Below are 19,952 nucleotides of genomic sequence, written 5' to 3'. Positions count from 1 at the left end.
TAAGTATACCACAAAGCTGCTGCGCTGGGCAGTGGGGCACAGATGATTTAGGAAAGTGGATAGCTTGGAAGGCAGCCTAGTTCGAATGGAGCAAAGGCCAGAGAAGAAATGGTCAGAATGTATGTTGACCACTGTTTGTTGAATTTAGCAACTTACTGCATGAAAAGATAAACTTAAGGAAGAATTAAGCGATTTTCAAGCAGATATAAAAGCAAACAGAGCATTTAGCACTTTAGGATCTCCCAAGGTCAAAAAAGCCCACTGTTTCCAAACTTGCAAATAGCACAGCATAAAGGTCTTACATGAACCTTCAACTGCCACCAAACAAGAGCTCCCAAGCAAAACCCAGACAGAAGAGGACGCCTTCCACCCGAGCCTGCTGTTTTAGAGGATCTCAACGTGACTGGCATTCAAAGGAGAAAACACAGAAATAAACCAGCTTAATAGCCATGTCTGGAGAAAAACTGTGAGTGCAGTTCCAGACATGAAGGAAGCAATAAGGGCAGAAGTTTACCACTTTTGGGGTACACAGATCCATAAAGTCAAAATATGCCTAATCAGAAAGGCTTGTATTTTTTGCAGATGTAGAACAGATCTGAGGAGCATATGGGGTCCAACTCAACTCCTCAATGTGGCCATGCGGGGTAATGCACAGAGAAGAACAGCTCACAGGGCCAAGGCCTCAGGAAAAGTAGATTTACTCCAAAACAGCACTCCAGGGGTCGCCAGTGGGTGATCTTGGGGTCACTGTTACCCCTGCCTAACAGGATGTGTCCCTAGATGTGGTTCAATGACACCACGTGTTCTCTCAAGCTTCCCTTTTCTGAATAGGGGGCTTTATTCTACACACTTTAGTCTTGCTTCTCCAGTTTATTCATGACAGGGAGAAAAGAGAAACGGAAGTTTAATTTATAAGCAGCTGAGTATGAGAGTCAAATCTGGACCTAATGCAGGGAACTGGATGGTAAGTAGAGCTTTGAAGCTCTGAATTCTGTGATGGGACCCAGGCTGTTTTCCTCTTGGGGTGAGCACATTCCACGGTGGGAAGGAAGCAGTGGGTGGGCAATGGCCTGGACAGGGGGTGAACTGGTGCTGTAGGGGCTGCAAGGGCTTCTCCGCACTTTTCTTAGTAAACGGGGTGCAGAGGCACGTGGCTGCTCGGAGGGACCATATTTCCCAATCTTCTGCACAGCGACAGCCTGGTTAAATTCTTAACCACACCACATGAGCAGAAGTGACAATGTCACTTCCAGAGCTGGGACTCTAGACCTTTGTGTTCTCATCCCCTTACATGCCAGGTGGGACCCAAATGTGGTAGCAACCCTACTTCAACCACACATGACAACGATAGTGTCCTAGGAGACGACAGATAACCAGGAAGGACTGTGTTAGGACAGAAGAGATAAAAACAGGTAAAGTGGGCACAGAGAAACTCTTTTTTTTTTTTTTTTGGTTCCCCTTATTTCCTTAAATGCCGGGCTCAGCCCTGCAGGTGGGCCTACTAATCCCACAGGGAGTCCATACTGTAAGTTTATTAGCCCTGTGTTTACTCCTCAGCTCCCCATCAAGACTGAAGATACTAGAATACGAGTGACTGAAGTGATGTTCAAAGTCTCAAATACCAGCTTTCTCAATGTCCAATTGCAGACCATCCTGGAGCAATGCCCTAAAAGTCTTCCAACTGAGGACACCTCAGATTCCAAGAAAAGCCGAGCCTTGCAAACCATACCTGATGAGATCACTTCTCCCCAGGGAGGAGCAGTTACCCCATGAGAACCAAGGCTGCCCCCTCCTTCCCAGGCAAGGACAACATGGGAAGAGTACTGCCCCTCAAGCTGTAAAGAGAGGTGTGTGACAGGTGACTGTGTCATCCTGAGTAAGAAATGCCCAACTAAATTGGATTACTATAGTTCTGGTGTGGCTGAAGTGATTTTCTGAAGAAGAAGACCACGCTGGGTGTGAGTGGCGCCCACCAATAGGCCTTTCACCTGAATAGAACAGAAGGGTAAGGAAGAACGAAGGCTCGCTTCTGTTTCTTTGAGGAGCTCCAGGCTTCACCTTTACCTTGGACAGCGTCTCATGGCTTCCATCCCAGGCCCTTTAGCCTCCCGACAGGGACTTGCAGGGGACACTATACTGAACTCCAGGCCTTCAACCCTTGACTGGATCCCTCGGATTTCCAGCACACTGACAGCCCTTTGCACCTTTCCACTCTGTGGGCAGCCACTGTAAGCCTAACCTGTAAATCCTAATATATCTATATATCTTGCATTAAGTCTGTTTCTCTAGTGAACACTGACAGACTACGGAACCAGAACTGAGATAATGATCCACTGGATTCCAGCCCACCTCAGCTAATCCTTACCAGCTAGCCCCATGCTCTTGTGAGTGGACCAATTTGAACCCCTGTACCAGAGTGTATCCCTGCCAGCTACTTCAGCGAGACTTCTTGTTCTCCTACCATCTAACTACCTAATAGATCTGCCTCACTCTGAAGTGTCCTGAAATTCTTGTTCTGTGGTGGTGCTCAGCCACCACCTACTCCATGAGGGGAGGAAGTTGAGGTCCCTGTTCCTCTGTGGGGGACCCCCTTGGGTCCCTTGCTGTGATGGAACCACTGTCCCTAGTGACCTCAAGGAGAAAAGCAGCCCAGTCAGTCAGGACTGTCCACAAGGAGGCTACTCCCTAACAGAAAACCAAAACCATTGTTTCATTCTATGAGCTACTTGAGTGTTAGTTCTTTTTGTTACAGAGGCTGTACTATATGACTGCTATCAGAAATTCACCTGTTCATATACCTTAGACCTCGGAGGAAGTTGTGCACCTGCATGGAGATATGTTACATTGACTGAGAAGCTGCAGTTCTGATTTAGATTGGGTGAGAACTTTTAATAGCTAAGAATGAGATTATCTGTTGGTGTTTCTTAAGCACTAAGAAAAACCAAGGGAACTGCCTGAGTTATCATCCAGGGAAAAAGAGACATACCTAACAGCACATTTAAAAACCAATAGAGAAAGGTCCAGGGATTTAGCTCAGTGGCACCGTGCCTCCCTCACAAGTGCAAGGTCCTGAATTCAATCCCCCATGCCAAAGACAAACAAACAAACTAATAAACAAAAAAACAAAAAACAAAACTGGAGGTGTAGCTCCGTGGTAGAACATGTGCTTAGCACATTCAAGGCTCTGGATTCAAACCTTTTCTTTCCTACAAAAGCAGTAGCAAAAGCAGCACGTAGCTCCATCTGCTTGTACCTACCACATGCAGCTCGTTTAATACTCGGGCTGAGCCAGGTCTAGGTGGTAATGCCTGCCTGCCTCTCCATCACGCCCAGCCAAGAGTCACAGGGAACGACCGCCGCTACACCCATTGTCAACAGTAATGTGGTGTAGCAGCCACACAAGAATAAAGCACTAAGCAGCTCTGTCCAGTCTTTCCTCTCTTCCAGGCCACGAAAATTAGACCAAGCCCTTAAACTGCCAGATCACCAGAGATTCGGGACTTATAGTGAGACAGATGAACTGGAACGTTGAAAGAGATACTTTACAATGCTATTTTCTTGATTTGGACTACCGAACTCCAGGCTTCTCTTTTACGTGAGACATAAGCTTAATTCTTATTTCCACCTAATCCTTTCTCATACAATGTCCGCAAAACATCGAACACTCTTCCAAATAAATAAAGATAAACGGGCAAAAGAGGAACAAGCAGTTTATACAAGAAAAGTCACTAAGTGTATGAATATGTTCAGTACCAGGCTTAACAGTAACCCCCAAAATGCAGACTTAAAATATGAGGTGCCATTTCTCAGTTATCAGGTTGGCAAATTTTTTGAAAATGAATTATATCTAGTTGGAAAGGGTCCAGAGAAATAGACATTCTCATTCAATACTAGCGAGGGTTTAACTTGGAAAAGTGTTTTTAGAAGGCGGCTTGGAAAAGGGTATGAAAATTTAAAGTGCAAGTGCTCGTCTGTGTGTATCCCTGTGTGTATGTGTGTAGAAGTCTAGAAAAAGACCTGGAAGAACATATAACAAACAAAACAATATTTCCACTTCTAAGGACAAGAGGAGCAGTGGCTGAAAGCAGAGTATTAGGTATTAATGGACTCCCCTTTTTAGCAGGACTAATTTATTGTCTTTTTTTGGTACCAGGGATTGGACTCAGGACCTTGTACTTATGAGGCAGGTGGCGACACCACTGAGCTAAATCCCTGGCCCAGGACTTTTTTTTTTTTTAATGAAAGTGGGGGTTGAATACAGGCCTTCACCCTGAACTATATCCCCAGTCTTTTATATTTTTAAATTTTGAGACAAGGTCTTGCAAGTCACAAAGTTGCTAAGGCTGGGCTTCAATTTGTAATCCACTTTCCCTATCCTTCCAGAGTATGATTACTGGTATGTATGACCATATTGGGCCACACGTATATTTGGGAGGCTGAGACAAGAATATTGTGAGTTCAAGCCCAGCCTAGATGACCAAGTGAAACCTTGACTCAAAAAAAAATTTTATGCATATGTATTATTTTTGTAATTAAAATTTAAACGATATACTTTCAGAAGATTAAAAAAATACAAAATATTTTAATTTATTTATTTCCCTTAAGACAGGTGTATTAGGAATCAAGCAGGCATAGACTACTCAAATTTAAGTAAATTTTGGCAACTAAATGGTATCTTTTTTTTTTTTTTTTTGTGCTGGGGATCAAACTCGGCACCTTGTGCTTGGGAGGCCATCAACAGAACCACTGAGCTAAATCTCTGGCCCTGAATTCTGTCTTAATACAGATAGAAAGTACATGACTTTACAATCCCATAAAGAGTGCTTTCTTAATTGGCAAAATCATAAGTACAGAGTGATAGTTTACATCCCTAGACACAACTGAATAAGGCTTATTTTTAATTAAGTATAAAAAAGTAATCTTAAGTATTCTGAAATAAAGTTTAGATGGATTTTCATTTTTTAATAAAAACAATGAATTCTATTATTAGCTTTTTTTTCTTTCCTTTTGGCAGAGACTCTTACATTTTTAAGCCTTTGCCAAGGCAATAACCCTCTGCCAACCCATCCTGTTGTACTTGCCTGTTTCAGACCAGAATTCATTAAAAAAAAGTGAGTCTTCCAAGAAACCTCTTTTTAAATCCCCAAATTGTCAGTAAAAAGTAGGCCGTTTAAAAGGTAAGGCAACTTTCTTACTTGGTCCTCAAAAGACAGAGCCTGGGCAACATCACGTGGAAACCCGTCAATAACGATTCCCTCCTCGTCGGGTATTTGCATCAATTTTTGTTTTATCTCTGTAATCGTTGTTTCCTTTCAGACAGAAAAGATGAGAAACCACGGTTAAAATTCGTGCCCTCACAGCGGTATCGCCACCTTTTGCAGAAAAGCAGCGAAGCGGACCCCAGTACCTGCGGGGCCAGTTCTCCGTTGGTAATGATCTTGGCAATGAGGCTCCACTTCCGATTGCTGCTGGCGCTGTGGATTTTCTTTCTCAGTAATTCTCCCACCGAAATGTACTGGAATCCGTAGCGTTCGGCGATTTTCAAACTCTGAGTACCTTTCCCGCTTCCAGGACCTCCTATCATGCAAAAGAGGTGAAACTGTGACCTCACACAACAAGGAGCTCCTTTTAGACACCTGGCACCGAGACGAGGATTCTGGACTCCGAGGTGAATCGGGGTGGGCGGATGTTGGCTTTGTGGCTGCCTGAATGCAGAGCAAGAAAAGATTGAGGGCCAGGGAAAGGACAGAATTGCCTTGACCAACCTTATTAGTTGAAAGAAACATTTTCCCCTACCTGTTAGTAAAAAAAGTGATTGGGCTGGGGATGTAGCTCAGCAACAGACTACCAAGTGAGCATGCGCATTGGTTGGCTCTCCAGCGCCACGCATGCGCACATGCTCACAGCCACACTCGCACATGCGCAGAGAGCTAATTTAAAAATTCGGGGGAGGCCACTCAGGACGTAGGTCTTGGTTGAGTCCTGCCTACCATCCATGGGTTCAATAGCCACTAGTCAAAAACATTTTTTTTTTTTTTTTTTTTTTTTTTTTTTTGGTTTTTTGAGACAGAGTCTCACTATGTAGTTCATACTGCTCTGCAACTCATTATGTAGCTCAGGCTGGTCTCGAACTCGCAGCAATCCTCCTGCCTCAGCCTCCTGAGTGCTGGGATTACAGACATGCGCCACCACGCCTGGCTCAAAAACTTTTGTTTAAACAACGTAATTGAAAAAAAACCTTGACATTTTTTCTATGTAAAATCTGTTAGCCCCTTACAATCAAAGAAAAATCTACGGGACACAAAAGACAATGATAAAACTAACAGAAATGTGTATCATACCAATAAAGAGTTAATGTATAAATTGGTGAAATGTAACAGTTTTTAAAATAATCACAGGCACACCAGTAGCGACAGCTTATTTAAATCAGTTTATTTGGAAATCTGTTTACTCATGCATGTTCTTGCCTATCTCCTTTGAATTCAAAAGTTTTACGTAATGAATATACAGAATGAATGGAATAGGTCTTCTAGGTAGAAAAACTTCGTATCACTAAGAACTTTGAGTATGTGATATATTAGTATGGAATAATCAACGTTTGGCAACATTACTCAGCAACTGCCATTTACTTTTAAAGACAAATAAAATAATCAAAATGTTAATATATAAACTAGATTTTATTTTAAAATTATATTAGTATAATTTTAGTTAATTTGCATTTCTGAACAACAGAATCTAGAGTCAGAATAAATTTTGAAGTGCAGTATATAACAATCAGCCCAGTTTGTAGTTATTTGGTAACAAATTGAACTATTTTCCAAGGACTTGAGCATAAATTATTGAATGTAAGTAAAATATTAAAAAATTCACTAATAAGTAATAAAATATTTTTGTAATATTCTCCAAAACATAATGATTATAATTTATAAGCTACATTGAAAATTAAAATCAACACAAAAGTGAGTGGATATTTTCCCTACTAATATGAAAATTTTTGTGTGAAGTCATTTTATATCTAATCATTCAATTAGTAATTCTTAGTGCTTCAAATAATATGTTAAAGAGAAAGGCCTGTTTTTTCTAAGAAAAGCTTAGAGTGGATAGATTTGGTTAGCAGAATTCCCAGATAGCTAATGTAAGAAGAACAATTTCTGAATCCAATCCCAAACAACGAACTGAATAATATCTAGTTTTCACTTTTTTATTGCTTTACTACACTTAGCACAGGAATTGTTTGCATTTTTGACCCTGTTCTTTCTAAGAAGCTGTACATTTTATCCTCTTAGGCTTAACATTATAAACTACTGCTGCTACTCCCAAATTAAATTCTTTACGTGCAATTCAAAAGTAGGTTTGGTCCCCAATACATGCTTTGACCTACTAACATGGGCTATTCAAGGACTGGCTTGAAAAAAAATATTACATGACCAACTCAACTGACAAATTCAATCTGATATAATATCTAAAGAATCAAAACTATCTATCAGAATATAGTTATTTCCACATTTGATCTCACAAGCCATCAAACCCAGACACCAGAAATTACATTAAATTAAAAAATTCAAACACATTGAAAAAGTTATGGAACCTTTAGGGAAAACTTTTTGTTAATTTATAGAGGCAATAACAGAAAACAAAGCAAAAAATAAGATTGGTTCATTGATGAGACGAGCACTAATTGTTGAATAAGTGTGATTACTAAAACTTCCTACCAGATTAATTTTACTTTCTAAAATCACAATGAGCTTAATTTTATTGTTTACTTATTTCAAATACTTATAAATACTAAAATTCATCTAAGTGAGATTTTATGATTACATTAACATAAGAGATTCGTATCTGTACCAAAAAGGCCAGCTTTAAACAAAATTCTGTAGTTTCAGAAGGAAAATTTATTTTATTTAAATATAATATCATGTGGGCATCTCTACCTGCTTCATACTTTCTTCAGGTTGGAGCTAATAAAAATTTGTAAGGTTCAGGTACAAATTGTACAACTCCTCAAAACTTATAAAATTGCCCCAAATTTTCTCAGAAAACTTAAGGTTTTTTTTTTGTCTGTCTTGTCTCCATGCTATAAAAATTATTTGTACTCCTTAGATGTACAGCACACAATTCTGTAACCAGAATCACATCTTTGGGAAGCAAGTTGATCTTGCTGAATAAAAAGAAGCATGAAGTGGTGAAGATTTGTGTCTTCTCCAAAGATTCTAGGTTACTGAAATACTTTACTCATTTCCATATGAAATTCATAACGCACAAAAAATCTTATCTGCGCTCTTTTACACATAGTAATTTGGTATTACACCATTTTCATGGACAATCAAGTTCCATTTGTTCATCCTGCTAACAATCACCAGTCCTTTACTAACAGTAGCAAGAAAATGAAATTCAGAGGCTGTTTTCTGCTTACCTATAAACCATAAAGTGGTGAAATAATTTCCATTTGCTCTTAATTTGTAGCTCTCTTTTTTTATGAAGTGCTTCCTTATCTTCTAAGAAAGGACCCCAAATTTTTAGGCACATACAAAAAAGTATTCAATTTTTAAGAGTAGAGGTTTATGGCCCAGTAGAGACTTTCATAAAACATAAGAATATTTTGACTTAAGAGGTGATTTCTTCTGCTCTGTGTGTGCATGTGTGTGCATGCGTGTGTGTGTGCGCTCGTGTGTGTTGTGGTTGTTGTTGTTGGGAATCAAACTCAGGGCTCTGTGCATACTGGGCAAGCGTTCCACCACTGTCCAGCTTCTCCAAAGCTGATTTCTAAACTCTCTTCCAGTGATACTGTTTTTAACAATTCAGGGGCTAAAATATTTGTAATTTCATTTTCACTTCACTTTGATAGGTGTAAATGTCACTCCTCTAGTCTGGTCAACTTAAATTCTTATTATAACTCAGTGTGTTTGCATCATTTTTTTCAAGTTGGCAACTTCATGTGTTTGTTATGTTGGTTAATACTCAGATATTATACGTGATACAAAATGCTCTTCTATTATATTTGCTTGTCCAACAACATGGAAATTTAAATTTTATTGTGAATACTGGTTTGCCATAAGAAAGATTCATTTATGTGGATTCCTACCAATGTATTGTTATTTACCACTGCCTTTAAAGTTAATATGGAATAAAAATTCAATTTATTGAATTAAAGGGGGACAAAACCCCACACATCATGTTTAGCAAACATTTTATTGGAATCTATATTAAAGATTAAATAAAACTATAGGACAATACATCTTGAAACAATTACTTGCAACTCATTATAAAGAATTCTATGACATCGTAATGGCAATCTATGAAAATACAATAAAGACTAAATTATATTATTATGATTTCTATTTTATTGAAAATTATTCTAAAAATATTTCCCTTTATTGTCCCTTGAACTTTTGTTTCTGTTGCTTGTCATTACCCACCTAAGCACTTGTAAATGTGATACGATCCACATTTTTATAAACATATAAATAAAATTAGCAATGATAGAGAATTTTGCTTTCTGTCCTCATACCTATGACAAGAATGATTTTTGGTCGAGGTCTCGCAGGATCGAATACCTCATACTCTTCGATTAACTCTGCAGTCTCCGAGAGATCTGTGTCACTTTCTATGGAAAATTGGTGGATTGGAGGGAGCCGATCATACCGCCGATATGGAAAATTTGAATTTTCAGGCATTACTGCAAAAAAGTAAGATAACTTTGAAAAGGAATAAAAAAGCATGATAAAACACTTTTCACCTTTAAGCAGTTAAAATGAGTTTAATTAATGAGTTTGATTTGTCATTTCAATTGGAAGAAGACTTTCTAAATGGTCAGTAATTTTTCCAGATAGACAATATTTTAGCCTCTAAGAGTCACAGTATTATACCCAAGCCAGACATGGTCACATGAATGCAGCCACAGACAATCTATAAATAAGTGAACATGCTTGTGTTCTAATAAAACTTTATTAAAACTGGCAGTGAGCTAGACTAGGCCATCCCTGGCACTAGAGGAACCTTCTCTGACCCTGTCTAGTGTTGCTTGGTAGGTTGTATGTATCCTGGCCTTTGTAAATGGTGCCTGCCTGAGTTGTGCAGTATATAACCTTCACATCTTTATGCAGCTACCTGTGGAGCCAATCATTGTGTCACTATGGTCCAGGATCTCTGTGGACCAGTGGAATGCTTTGGTGGCATAAAGATAAACAAAAAATTAGAATAGTGTGATAAGCTAGGATAGCAGGGTGCAAATAATTTATACATTTGGAACATATTTCAACATCATTACTTTTTTTTTGTACTGGGGATTGAACTCAGGACCTTGTGCCTGTGAGGCAGGCGGTGGCACCACTGAGCTAAATCGCTGGCCCTTGACATCATTACTTTTACTTTCCCAATATTTATTATCTTTAACTTACTTGAGTTAAAATATAAATGTAAAGGTTTAAATTTAGATCTATAATGGAAACAAATATTTGCCATACTGCCAGCCATGTTAACGTGTTGAGGGTGATTCAGTGGAAGAGTAAGATGTAGTCCTATCTCTTCAGTGCTTACAAATTAGAGCTTATATGCTTATATCTGACAGCTGCATGCAGCAGGCAGGAGAAGTGCTAGAGTGAGAAATCTCTCAGGGTTGACATCATAGAAGATCAAAGAATGGGCAAATCCATATGGGATGGAGTGGCAGGAAAGGATTTAAGCAGGACCAGAACTTTGGAAGACAAACAAAAGTGATGCAGAAGGTATATCCCAGTTGGTGGGCCTAATACCTAGACTCAGAGTCTGAAATACAAATGACACAAAGGACCAGAAGCCAGATCTGACAAGCCCAAAGCAGGCAGACAGATGGTCTCAACCTGTCTGTCTACTGTGATTATGGTTCATGGCTTCCACACCTCATGTGTCAATATCTCAGGAGCCCTAACTCTCCAGAGAGCACCTACCAAACAGGATACCACCTGGCCTTGCATGAAGGATTCTGATAAAGTAGCTACGGAATCTAAACATGGCACAATGCTGGCACCTCCTCCCAGGGGTGTCAGTCAGTTACAACTTGCCATTCTCTGTGGATAAAATAAATGAGGCCATTGGCCACTGACTTACTAGATACGTTTTAACTTCATAAAAAGAATTGAGTATCTGCAGAGGATAGTGAACAGTCTTAGAAAATGATGGGAAAGGCTATGTCGGGAAAGGTACTAACAAAAGCAGCCTGCTCTACCTTGAAATTTAATTCACCCAACATAATGCAGAACCCTGAGCATTATCCTTGATTACCGTCTTCCCTCACTTATCTTGTCTACTCCCATAGACTTCATCACCAAAACACATTCCAAAGGTATATATTCTTTTTTCTGGGAAGGGGATCAAACTCAGGACTTCAGGCCAGGTAAGCACTATACCGCTGAGCTGTATCCTAGTGCCCAAATGTATATATTCTTTTCTTCATCTCCACTTCTACAACCCTTTCCCAAGGTGACATCTTCTTCTACTTGTAACAATCACTTCACTGGTTTGCTTACTTTCATATTTGTCCCCACAATCTAGTATCTGAGTCACTCTTCACCCCTTGGCCCCATGCCCGACTGCTTCTTGTCAGTCACAGCACAGCTTAAATGTCACTTCCTATAAAGGGACTTACCTGACTTTCTAATTTTGTGTAGCCGTCTCTCAAATATCAAGAACATTAATTTAATACTCTGCACAGCTTCTGTCAACCATCTGAGAATTTTTTCATTCATTCATTCATTCACTGTCTCCTACTAGATCGTTAAGTGCCTCAAGAGAGGAACTTGACCTATTATTGGGAATTCTGAATTCTTGACATCTAGTACTGTGCTTGGCAGACAGCCAGTGTCTAATAAATATTTGCTAATTAATAATAAAGAGAATGCTTTGCTGAAAAAGATAGTTTCCCATAAAGAAATCACCCAAAAGATAAGATGGGCAGGTAGAATGTGGCCACAGTGTAAAAAACCTTGAATATCAGGGTAAAATGTTTAGCTTTAATCGAGTGAAATCCAGGGGAGGTTTTGGGGTGGAAGGTTAGAAGACTGATAGGATGAAATTGATTTCTTAGGACTATTAACCTGATGGATGTTAGAATGGATGTGAGTAGAGAAAGAGTAAGAGCAGAAAAAGTAGCAGCCAGGAAGCTGTTAAAGTGATTCACAGGAGAGAAATGCGGGCTTGGGCTACAGTAGTATTCGGGGAAATGAAAATGAATGGCCAGATTTAAAGAATGTGGTCAAGGCTGGAATACAAGAAATGAAAGGAAATGATAGCTCAAAGGCAATTTCCAGGTTTCATGCCTAAAAGAACCAGGAACATCCTGAACTTTATATAGTATCTTTCTTTTCTGTTGCAGAAATACTGGGCTTCTCTCATTCCTGATCACATCACATCCTTTGTCTGTCAAGAACGTCTGTTCTTTGTTCCTTGGGACACTTGCAATCCTCTCCATCTTTCTCTAGTGTACACAGATTCCACTTTCTGTTTTCAAATATGAGCCTGTCATTTCTTTCAGGACACCTATCCTGTACCCCCACCTAGGATGGATTCAGCCCCTGGGTAATAGGGTCAGTTCCATACATATGAGATGTCCTGTAGCACTACTTAATAATTTTTAATGCCTAATTTCATTGCTAACCTGTAAACTCCCTGAGGATAGGCATCTGCCTGTTCTTGCTGGCTGCAATCTCCATCCTAAAAGAATATCTAGCACACAGTAGTACTCAATAAATGGTTATCTTACTGCCCAATCGACTCAGTGACTGATTTCATGGAAACCGGAAAAGGAGAAGTGTTGATTTTGATGCAAATATGGTGTAAGTGATTTTAGCCATGCTGAGTATAATATGACAATGAGATATTCCAGGAAATGTCTACAGATAGTTGAGACCAGAACTCTTATCCACATTTAATTATTTGTTCAGTCATATGCATATGACAAGGGGAAAACAAAGAATGCTCTTCTCAAATTTAACATTGAACAGCAAATACTTTATTATGGCCTTGTCATATTTTAATTTAGAAAAGTAATTTGCTTAGGTGACACACATATTTTATGGGACTGAATAGTTTTTCAGGATAATTCTGTGTTAATATTCATGTCGATATTTTTATAAAAATTCATGAATCCCTGTATTTCTAGAGATAATCATTTTGGTTTATGTTACTGAGCAGTTAGCAATTTTGTTGAATTTCACAAATTCTGTTTCATAAATTTCTATTTCACAAATTACAACCAAAACTTACAAAGCATAAATAGGTAAAACATTTCATAAAAATAAAATGTTATCACGACAGGATAAATCACTTCAGAAAATATTTTCCATTTTTTAGCACATGTTCCAGATAGTGGATACAACATTCTTGCCACCACAAAACACAGAAAGGTTCTACTTTATCATTAATGAAAAGACCTCTGGCTGGGAAATCTAGAAAAGTATTAGAAGGCATGGAAACCCTAAACTCAACAAGCAAGTTTATCTTAGTGCCAGTTAAACCAGCATTTTCATTTCACATGCTAATTTATTCTGGTAGATCAAGAGTTCCAAAGCCGGTCACTCACGAACGCCATACAGCCCACACATGTGTTTTGGTTAGCACTGTTCCAAAATTGCTAACTGAGCTTCAGATGATGACTGTGCTCTCTAGCTCTGCTCTCTCACTGGGCCACAGCCCTCACCATTCTCTGTTACACGTCCAGCTTACCTAGTTTCCATGCAGCATCAAGCCAAGTAACCACGGCAAGTTTCAGTTTTGTTGCAAACCATTACTTTCCTGCCAGTCTTAGAGTGACTTACTAACTGGACGTCGTAGCTCCTTAGATTTGATTTCTAACATGGCAAAATATCTTAGGCTAAATCTAGTAATATCTCAAATTTACTAGTTCTCTAGCAATATCTCAATTTATCTAGTAAGGACATAAAACATACATTTAATTGACCCCGGGCCAGATTCTAGCAGCTTTTTGCCTCAGTGAGGAGGGGCAAGTTGGCCATGTAGGGAAGGTTCACGAACTTTTGAAGGGCGCTAAAATTGCCTACCCAAAGGTGAATGTGGACCAAGAAATGTGCTGCAGCATAACAGCTAAAGTTACTCTGGTGACTGCAGGCCATAGAAGGTGCCAAATCTAAGCTGTGTGCATGCAGTTTGGATTGGAGCCCTAAACTGCAATTCTGTTCATTTGCTATTCTGTGTATCCTAGGCTGCTCTCAGTCGATCAGAAACCTCACTGATTTATAGAGAGTGCATTTTTCAACTTGGAGCTCACAACCTGCTATTAGCTAGAAACTGAGTCTATGGAAGAGTAAAAATCTCTTTAGAATTGGGTGGTTCTATTGGTCAAATAAAAATATTTGGTGCTAATGCAATTTTGCAAGCATATGAAAACATGACCTCAACCTTAGGATTTACCACGGAATGTAATGGCATGGTTTATTATGTACTGAATGTTGTTTTACCATCTATTTAAGATGAATCAGAGTGAGAGACCTTGTACAGTAATGAGGTCAAATGCTCTCAAAGACTTGGGATGTTAACCTTTTACTTTACGGTCACACCAAATATTTTCCAATTCTTGTTTTTTGTTTTTTTTTTTTTCCAGGTGGTGTGTGGTATCCATGAGAACATGTGAAAGTTTCTGGAGTTACTTTTAAACAGCAATTCCAGATCTCTCAGTTGCTTCTTTTCCCATTAGGAAATTTGGTTGGGGGATGTGTCACATCTTTAGTAAAATAGATGATAATCATTTGCAAACCTAAACCACTAATATTGACTCCCGCCTGGACGGGAACTCTTCTCCTGTTCATAGATGTTTCTGAGGAAATGGCATTTCTACTTTGCTTCTGATTGTGCTTCTTAAAAATTAACACAGCATGACTTTTTACATACCACATTCAAGTAAAATCTAAATGGATCATGAGTAAGGTTGAACAAACTTATGACCTATTTCCTTCTTGAATTTATCTCAAATGGAATCATCTCCACCTCACATTTTGTTGATATAGCTGAAACTTTCTGTTGTGGTTTAAGAGGGTGGTTAAAGGTTTGGAAATAGAATGATCTTGGGCACTACAAAAGAATGGACTTAGTTTTCCCTGGCGGCAACTGATTCTCCTTTTCACATACCCTTATACCTCACAACTTCATCCAGAGCCTGAAAGGCTGATTGCCTCATGTTGATTGATTTCAATGATTCTGACAAATACATATTTTTAGAAAGAAAGCAGATCACCATGAATCTTCTCTACTAAACTCTCATTCTTGTAAAACTCCTCCTAAAATGTAACAAGTTCACTTCTTTTAAAGCACCCTGGTGCCTAATCTTATCACATTCAAGAGCCCCTTAATAAATCTTTTTCAATTAATATAAACTTTACATGCACATATTCAGATATATTAATATGAATTCTGGTCTTGGAAACATATCAACAATACAAATATCTAGCTAATGACAAATGTTGAATTGTTATGTAATAGCTACCAATTTTATCTGTATTCTACTCCTTATTTGGAAAAAGCCAATTTGCAATTTAAAAGTAAATTCAGGGTTGGTTAATGTAATTCATTTTACAAAATAATGAAGTCAGCAATAAAAAAATTTCATTAAGCCTTTAGCAAACCACTGGACAATGGTATATAATTTTGTTTGTCTATGGAGGTGATTAGAATTAGTAGCAGAAAGCGATTAATCATGTCCCAAGGACTCATAATTTCCCAAGCACTTACAACCCTAATAAATTAAATTATGGTCTGTAGCCTCCACGGTGTGTTTTAAAGGGAACTGCTCTGACTACAGTACTGCCCTTCTGCATATACATTACCATTTCTTAGGAAGGATCTCCGCGACTGTCCCCCGTTGAGTGGGGGTAAGGTCTTCTTCTCCTGGCTGACAAATGTGTCCCACTTCACCTTGTCACAGCCACCTAGTTCCTTTACTTTCTGTAAGCAACTTTCCAAGTATTCCACCGGATCGTCAGGCTTAGAGCACATCAGTCCATTCAAAAGGCTCTGAAATACAACAAAATATGCACAAAGAAAATAGCATTTAAAACCGTCTTTGCTAAAATACTGTTACATCCCATCTCTGAATTTGGGGTCGTTTCTGTCCTTGGCATAAACAAGTAGAGTAGAAATTGTGATCTGACTGAGTAGATGAAGATAACCACTTACATTCTGGATCAGTTAGTCTGCAGCTTAGCATTCTCTGCCCTTTTGAACAATGCAGGCAACTATGCAGTTTAAAATAGCAAAGACTGAACAAAGTGAGATAAAGCGTAGCCTGTGGAAATGCCTCTAATCATTATTGATCTCAGTCATGCATCCTTCAGGTCTCTAAGCCCTTATTTCTTCTGTAAAATGGGGCTTTAAAAGAGTTTTTGAAATGTATTAAGTGACTTGTATGTTCCAAGTACTCAACAAATGTTGGTTTTAGTTTGTGACTGCTCAGCTTGACTGTGTCAGGAACCACCCAGGGGGATTAGTGGAGCACACTTCTGGATGTATCTGGGCGGGACGTGGAAGTGTGACCTTGGATACCGTATATGGTCCTTGTTCCCTCCTCTCTGGCACTGTTTCCCTGTTCTACTTCCCAGCTGTCATGAACTAAGCAGCTTTGCTGTACCATGTCCTCCTACCAAGCTTCTGCCTTGGAGGCAGCTGGCCATGGACTGAATTCCCTGAAACTGTGAGCCAAACCCAACCTCTCCCTCTTTAAGTTGTGGGTGTCAGGTATTATATCCAGCAACAGGAAATCTGACTAAAACATACTCATTAGCATCATCGTTATTACCATGAATTTTCTCCTGTATCCCTAGGTTGACCTGTGGACCCTCCTCTTCTGTGTCCCCTGGTACCCAACGTGAAACATCACGCTTGTCATTTACACTTAACTGCTTTTTCAGTTAGTCTCCACTTCTAAACTGTAAACCGTAAACTCTCCAACAACACAAAGTGGGTCTATTTTTTTCATTCCCTATGCCTGATACTTTCCTCTGGCATATGGCAGGACCATATTAACCTTTTCTCCCCACAAAAAACATTCAAAACTGAAGTCTGAGTTATGAAAGAAACAGAAGCCTGAGACTATTGTAGCCCATGTACTAAGTCACCACAATATTTGTTGAGATGAGGGGGAGGGAGAGCAAGAGAGAAAATATGAACACGAGTGAATAATCCAGCTTTATATTTTCTATTCCTGGTGTTCAATGTGTCACATGTACTAGTCTCAAAAAACGCTACAAGTTTGGAAAGTTTGACTCCTGGGAACTGACTGATGTGTGAAACATTTTCCTTTAGAATTTTTTTTTGTGCAAAAAGCATAGAAATTATTATCACAAATATGTATTTATTTGTTTATTTGTTTATTTTGGTTTTTTGAGACAGGGTCTTACTATGTAGTACAGATTGGCCTTGAAGTCGCTTTGTAGGCCAGGGTATCCAGGAGCTTACAGCAATCCTTATGCCTCAGCCTCCCCAGTGCTGGGATTACAGCTGTGCACCACCATACTAGCTATCGGTATGTATTTTTAATGTGCAAAACACACATCCTTTAAAAAGATGGACACCTTTCCTAAATACAGTATTCTATTTTCAAGTCATTCTTGTGCAACTTGCCCAGAATGGCAGGGAATTCTTAGCAGGTATATTTGTTTGCTGACACCCTAAAGAAAGTGGGTTAGAGCACGTAACTCCATCAGATCAGTTCTCCTGCTGAGGGAGCAGAAAATACTAAGCCCGGCATTTGCATCTAGTTCGTGTCCAGATCTGCACTGTCCATAGGCCCAATGCAGTTGAGTTCCCACGCCCCTCCTCCACACCAAGCAGAGCCGGCCACACCCCTGTGTGGAGACCTCCGTGTCCTCCGAGCACGGGCTAGCTGGGCACTCCCGCTCCTGGGTGGCACTGTTATCCCCATTTTAAAGATTAGAAAATTGTGGCTCAGAAATGTTTGTGATTTGCTCAAGGTAGCTTGGATAGAGGACCCTAAGCCCAGGTTTCCAACTCAGTCTCTGATTCCTAAGCCCATATATTATTACCCTCGGTATATTTTGCAAAATATGATACAGAATAAAAGAAAATACCAGATTATCTGTGTCCCATTCAAAATCCAACTACAACATGAATCACTCAAGATTAAACCTAAAATGGGTGAATGTGTTCAACTGAAGCTTTTCTGACTGGGAAATGTACATCTTCAGCCTTTGACAAAACTGACTCTCAAAAAGGCACTGATTTTTACCAAGAGTCAATGGGTCCTACTTCTTCCTGGATCATTAAAGTCCATTCTTCTAATAGCTCATTACTATCAGCAATTGAGGATAGCTAGCAGACATTATTACTCAGTCTCTGAGTTAGCTGTTTGAAAACTTGAATAACTTAATCTGACTTCCCACAGCATTAGCTGCCAAATCACACTTCCAAAGTATAAGATTGATGTATTCATCAGCAGGTTAGCTAGAATGAAGGACTCATGAAAGAAAACATCAGGAGAAAGTGATTTTTGAGAAAAAAAAATTTAAACAGAAATACACTTCAAATATGAAACAACTTGAGATATCGCACATCACAATGAGTCCATGCGCTGTCTCAAATCAGGAAGAAATCTGTAAAGGTCACTCAGTTATATCCAGTTGTTTGCTGAAACACATGCAGTAATCAGTCACTGTTGGTGTCTCACATGCACAGCTGGGGGCAATGTTTGGGAGCTTGATGCCTACCTAATTGTTAAACATACCCAGAGTATTGCAGTTTGGATGGAAAAAAATCAGGCTCAGAAACCTAGGGTATTTGGTTTTGTTGTGTACATTCATCTCATGGAAAATTGCCAGGGATTGCTTTTTCTTTTGCAGCTGTGCACAGCACAGATCCATTTTACTGGAAGGATGGAGCCTTTGAGGTTATCGCCTCCCATCTTCCTATTGTCCGGGATTGAATCTAAGTACTCAGCATGATGGTGCTTCACCTAGGCGAAGTTGGCTTCTTTTTCTGGGTGTGCATCATTTTAAATCATACCGTTCACATGCAAGAAAGCCAATGAGAAGATTGGCTCAGAACAAGAAATGCCTACTGGCACCTGTTTGCAGAGTGGATTTTCACGAACAAACTCCCCTTATTCTCTATGGTTACCGTCCTCCAAGGAGGAAAAACAGTATTCACGTTTACAGAGAAGACGCTTTATAAATGCAGTCCTTTGCAATCTGGTGGTCATCCTTTAGCTGTTTCTAGTCATTCTTTCAGAAACGTAGAAATGAAAATGATCTCAGTAGTAAAATTGGTGACAAAGACCTTCAACTCTTCATCTCCTTATTTAATTTTTGAAAACTAAAAACAAAACGAAACGAAACACCAACCTCACTATCACCACACGCTCCTGAGACCTGTCTTTCTACAATGCCATCTGATTACTGTCACGCAGGGTGACACACTTGTCGGATTTGGCTTCACACCACCGCCTTGAGCTCAGTAGGTGGCTTACCTGTAAATCTTGGCTTTAGATGACCTGAAATGAGCGGCTTAAAGAAGTCTAAGGTCTACAATTGCGGTGCCCGTTTGGGGGAGGGGAACGGGGCAAATTATTTTAAAAGACCAAGTGGTCTTTTAAAATTCCCTTTAATTAACAGAATAAATCTCCCCATCAGGAAAGAGAGCAACTCATTACCTTGCTTTCCACATCTGTGAGTCATTTTTTAGACCCGGGAGACCAGGTTTGCAATGACTGGAGACCCCCTTTCGGGCTCGCCCTACCAAGCTTGTCGCGGTTCTATTCTTTTTGTTTTGTTTTGTTTACCCAATCACAAGCGCTTAGGATTTAGAGATGTCTTTAAGATTCAACTAGGAAGACAGAAAGGAGGCAAGCCGACCCGAGACTGTGGCTGCGTCTCAGAACTAGGCAAGCTTCCCGGCGCTCATTTCCAAGCCTCTTCTCAAAGTGTCCCCCGCCCCGGGGTCCCCGGCGCACAGGG

General features: G+C 39.6%; 1 protein-coding gene across 4 annotated transcripts in view; it reads right to left on the bottom strand.

Annotated features, from left to right (window-relative positions):
* Window positions 1-19,952, bottom strand: part of Ak5 (adenylate kinase 5) — a 219,973-nt gene that overhangs the window by 152,528 nt on the left and 47,493 nt on the right. For 3 of the 4 annotated variants that reach the window (XM_010605163.3, XM_010605162.2, XM_010605166.2), the window contains 4 exons: window positions 15,813-15,999; window positions 9,509-9,676; window positions 5,408-5,577; window positions 5,196-5,309 (listed from right to left, as the gene is read on the bottom strand). In XM_010605163.3, the coding sequence (XP_010603465.1) occupies window positions 5,196-5,309; window positions 5,408-5,577; window positions 9,509-9,676; window positions 15,813-15,981 (621 nt within the window). In that variant the 5' untranslated portion in view covers window positions 15,982-15,999. The remainder of the gene's footprint in view (window positions 1-5,195; window positions 5,310-5,407; window positions 5,578-9,508; window positions 9,677-15,812; window positions 16,000-19,952) is intronic. The other variant, XM_010605165.3, reaches the window with a different exon arrangement.

The sequence above is a fragment of the Fukomys damarensis genome, unplaced genomic scaffold (assembly GCF_012274545.1).
Source record: "Fukomys damarensis isolate Sample0158 unplaced genomic scaffold, DMR_v1.0_HiC HiC_scaffold_33, whole genome shotgun sequence".
Lineage (NCBI taxonomy): Eukaryota > Metazoa > Chordata > Mammalia > Rodentia > Bathyergidae > Fukomys > Fukomys damarensis.
The sequence above is the reverse complement of the archived record's forward strand: the minus strand, read 5'-3'. Positions and strand labels throughout refer to the sequence as shown.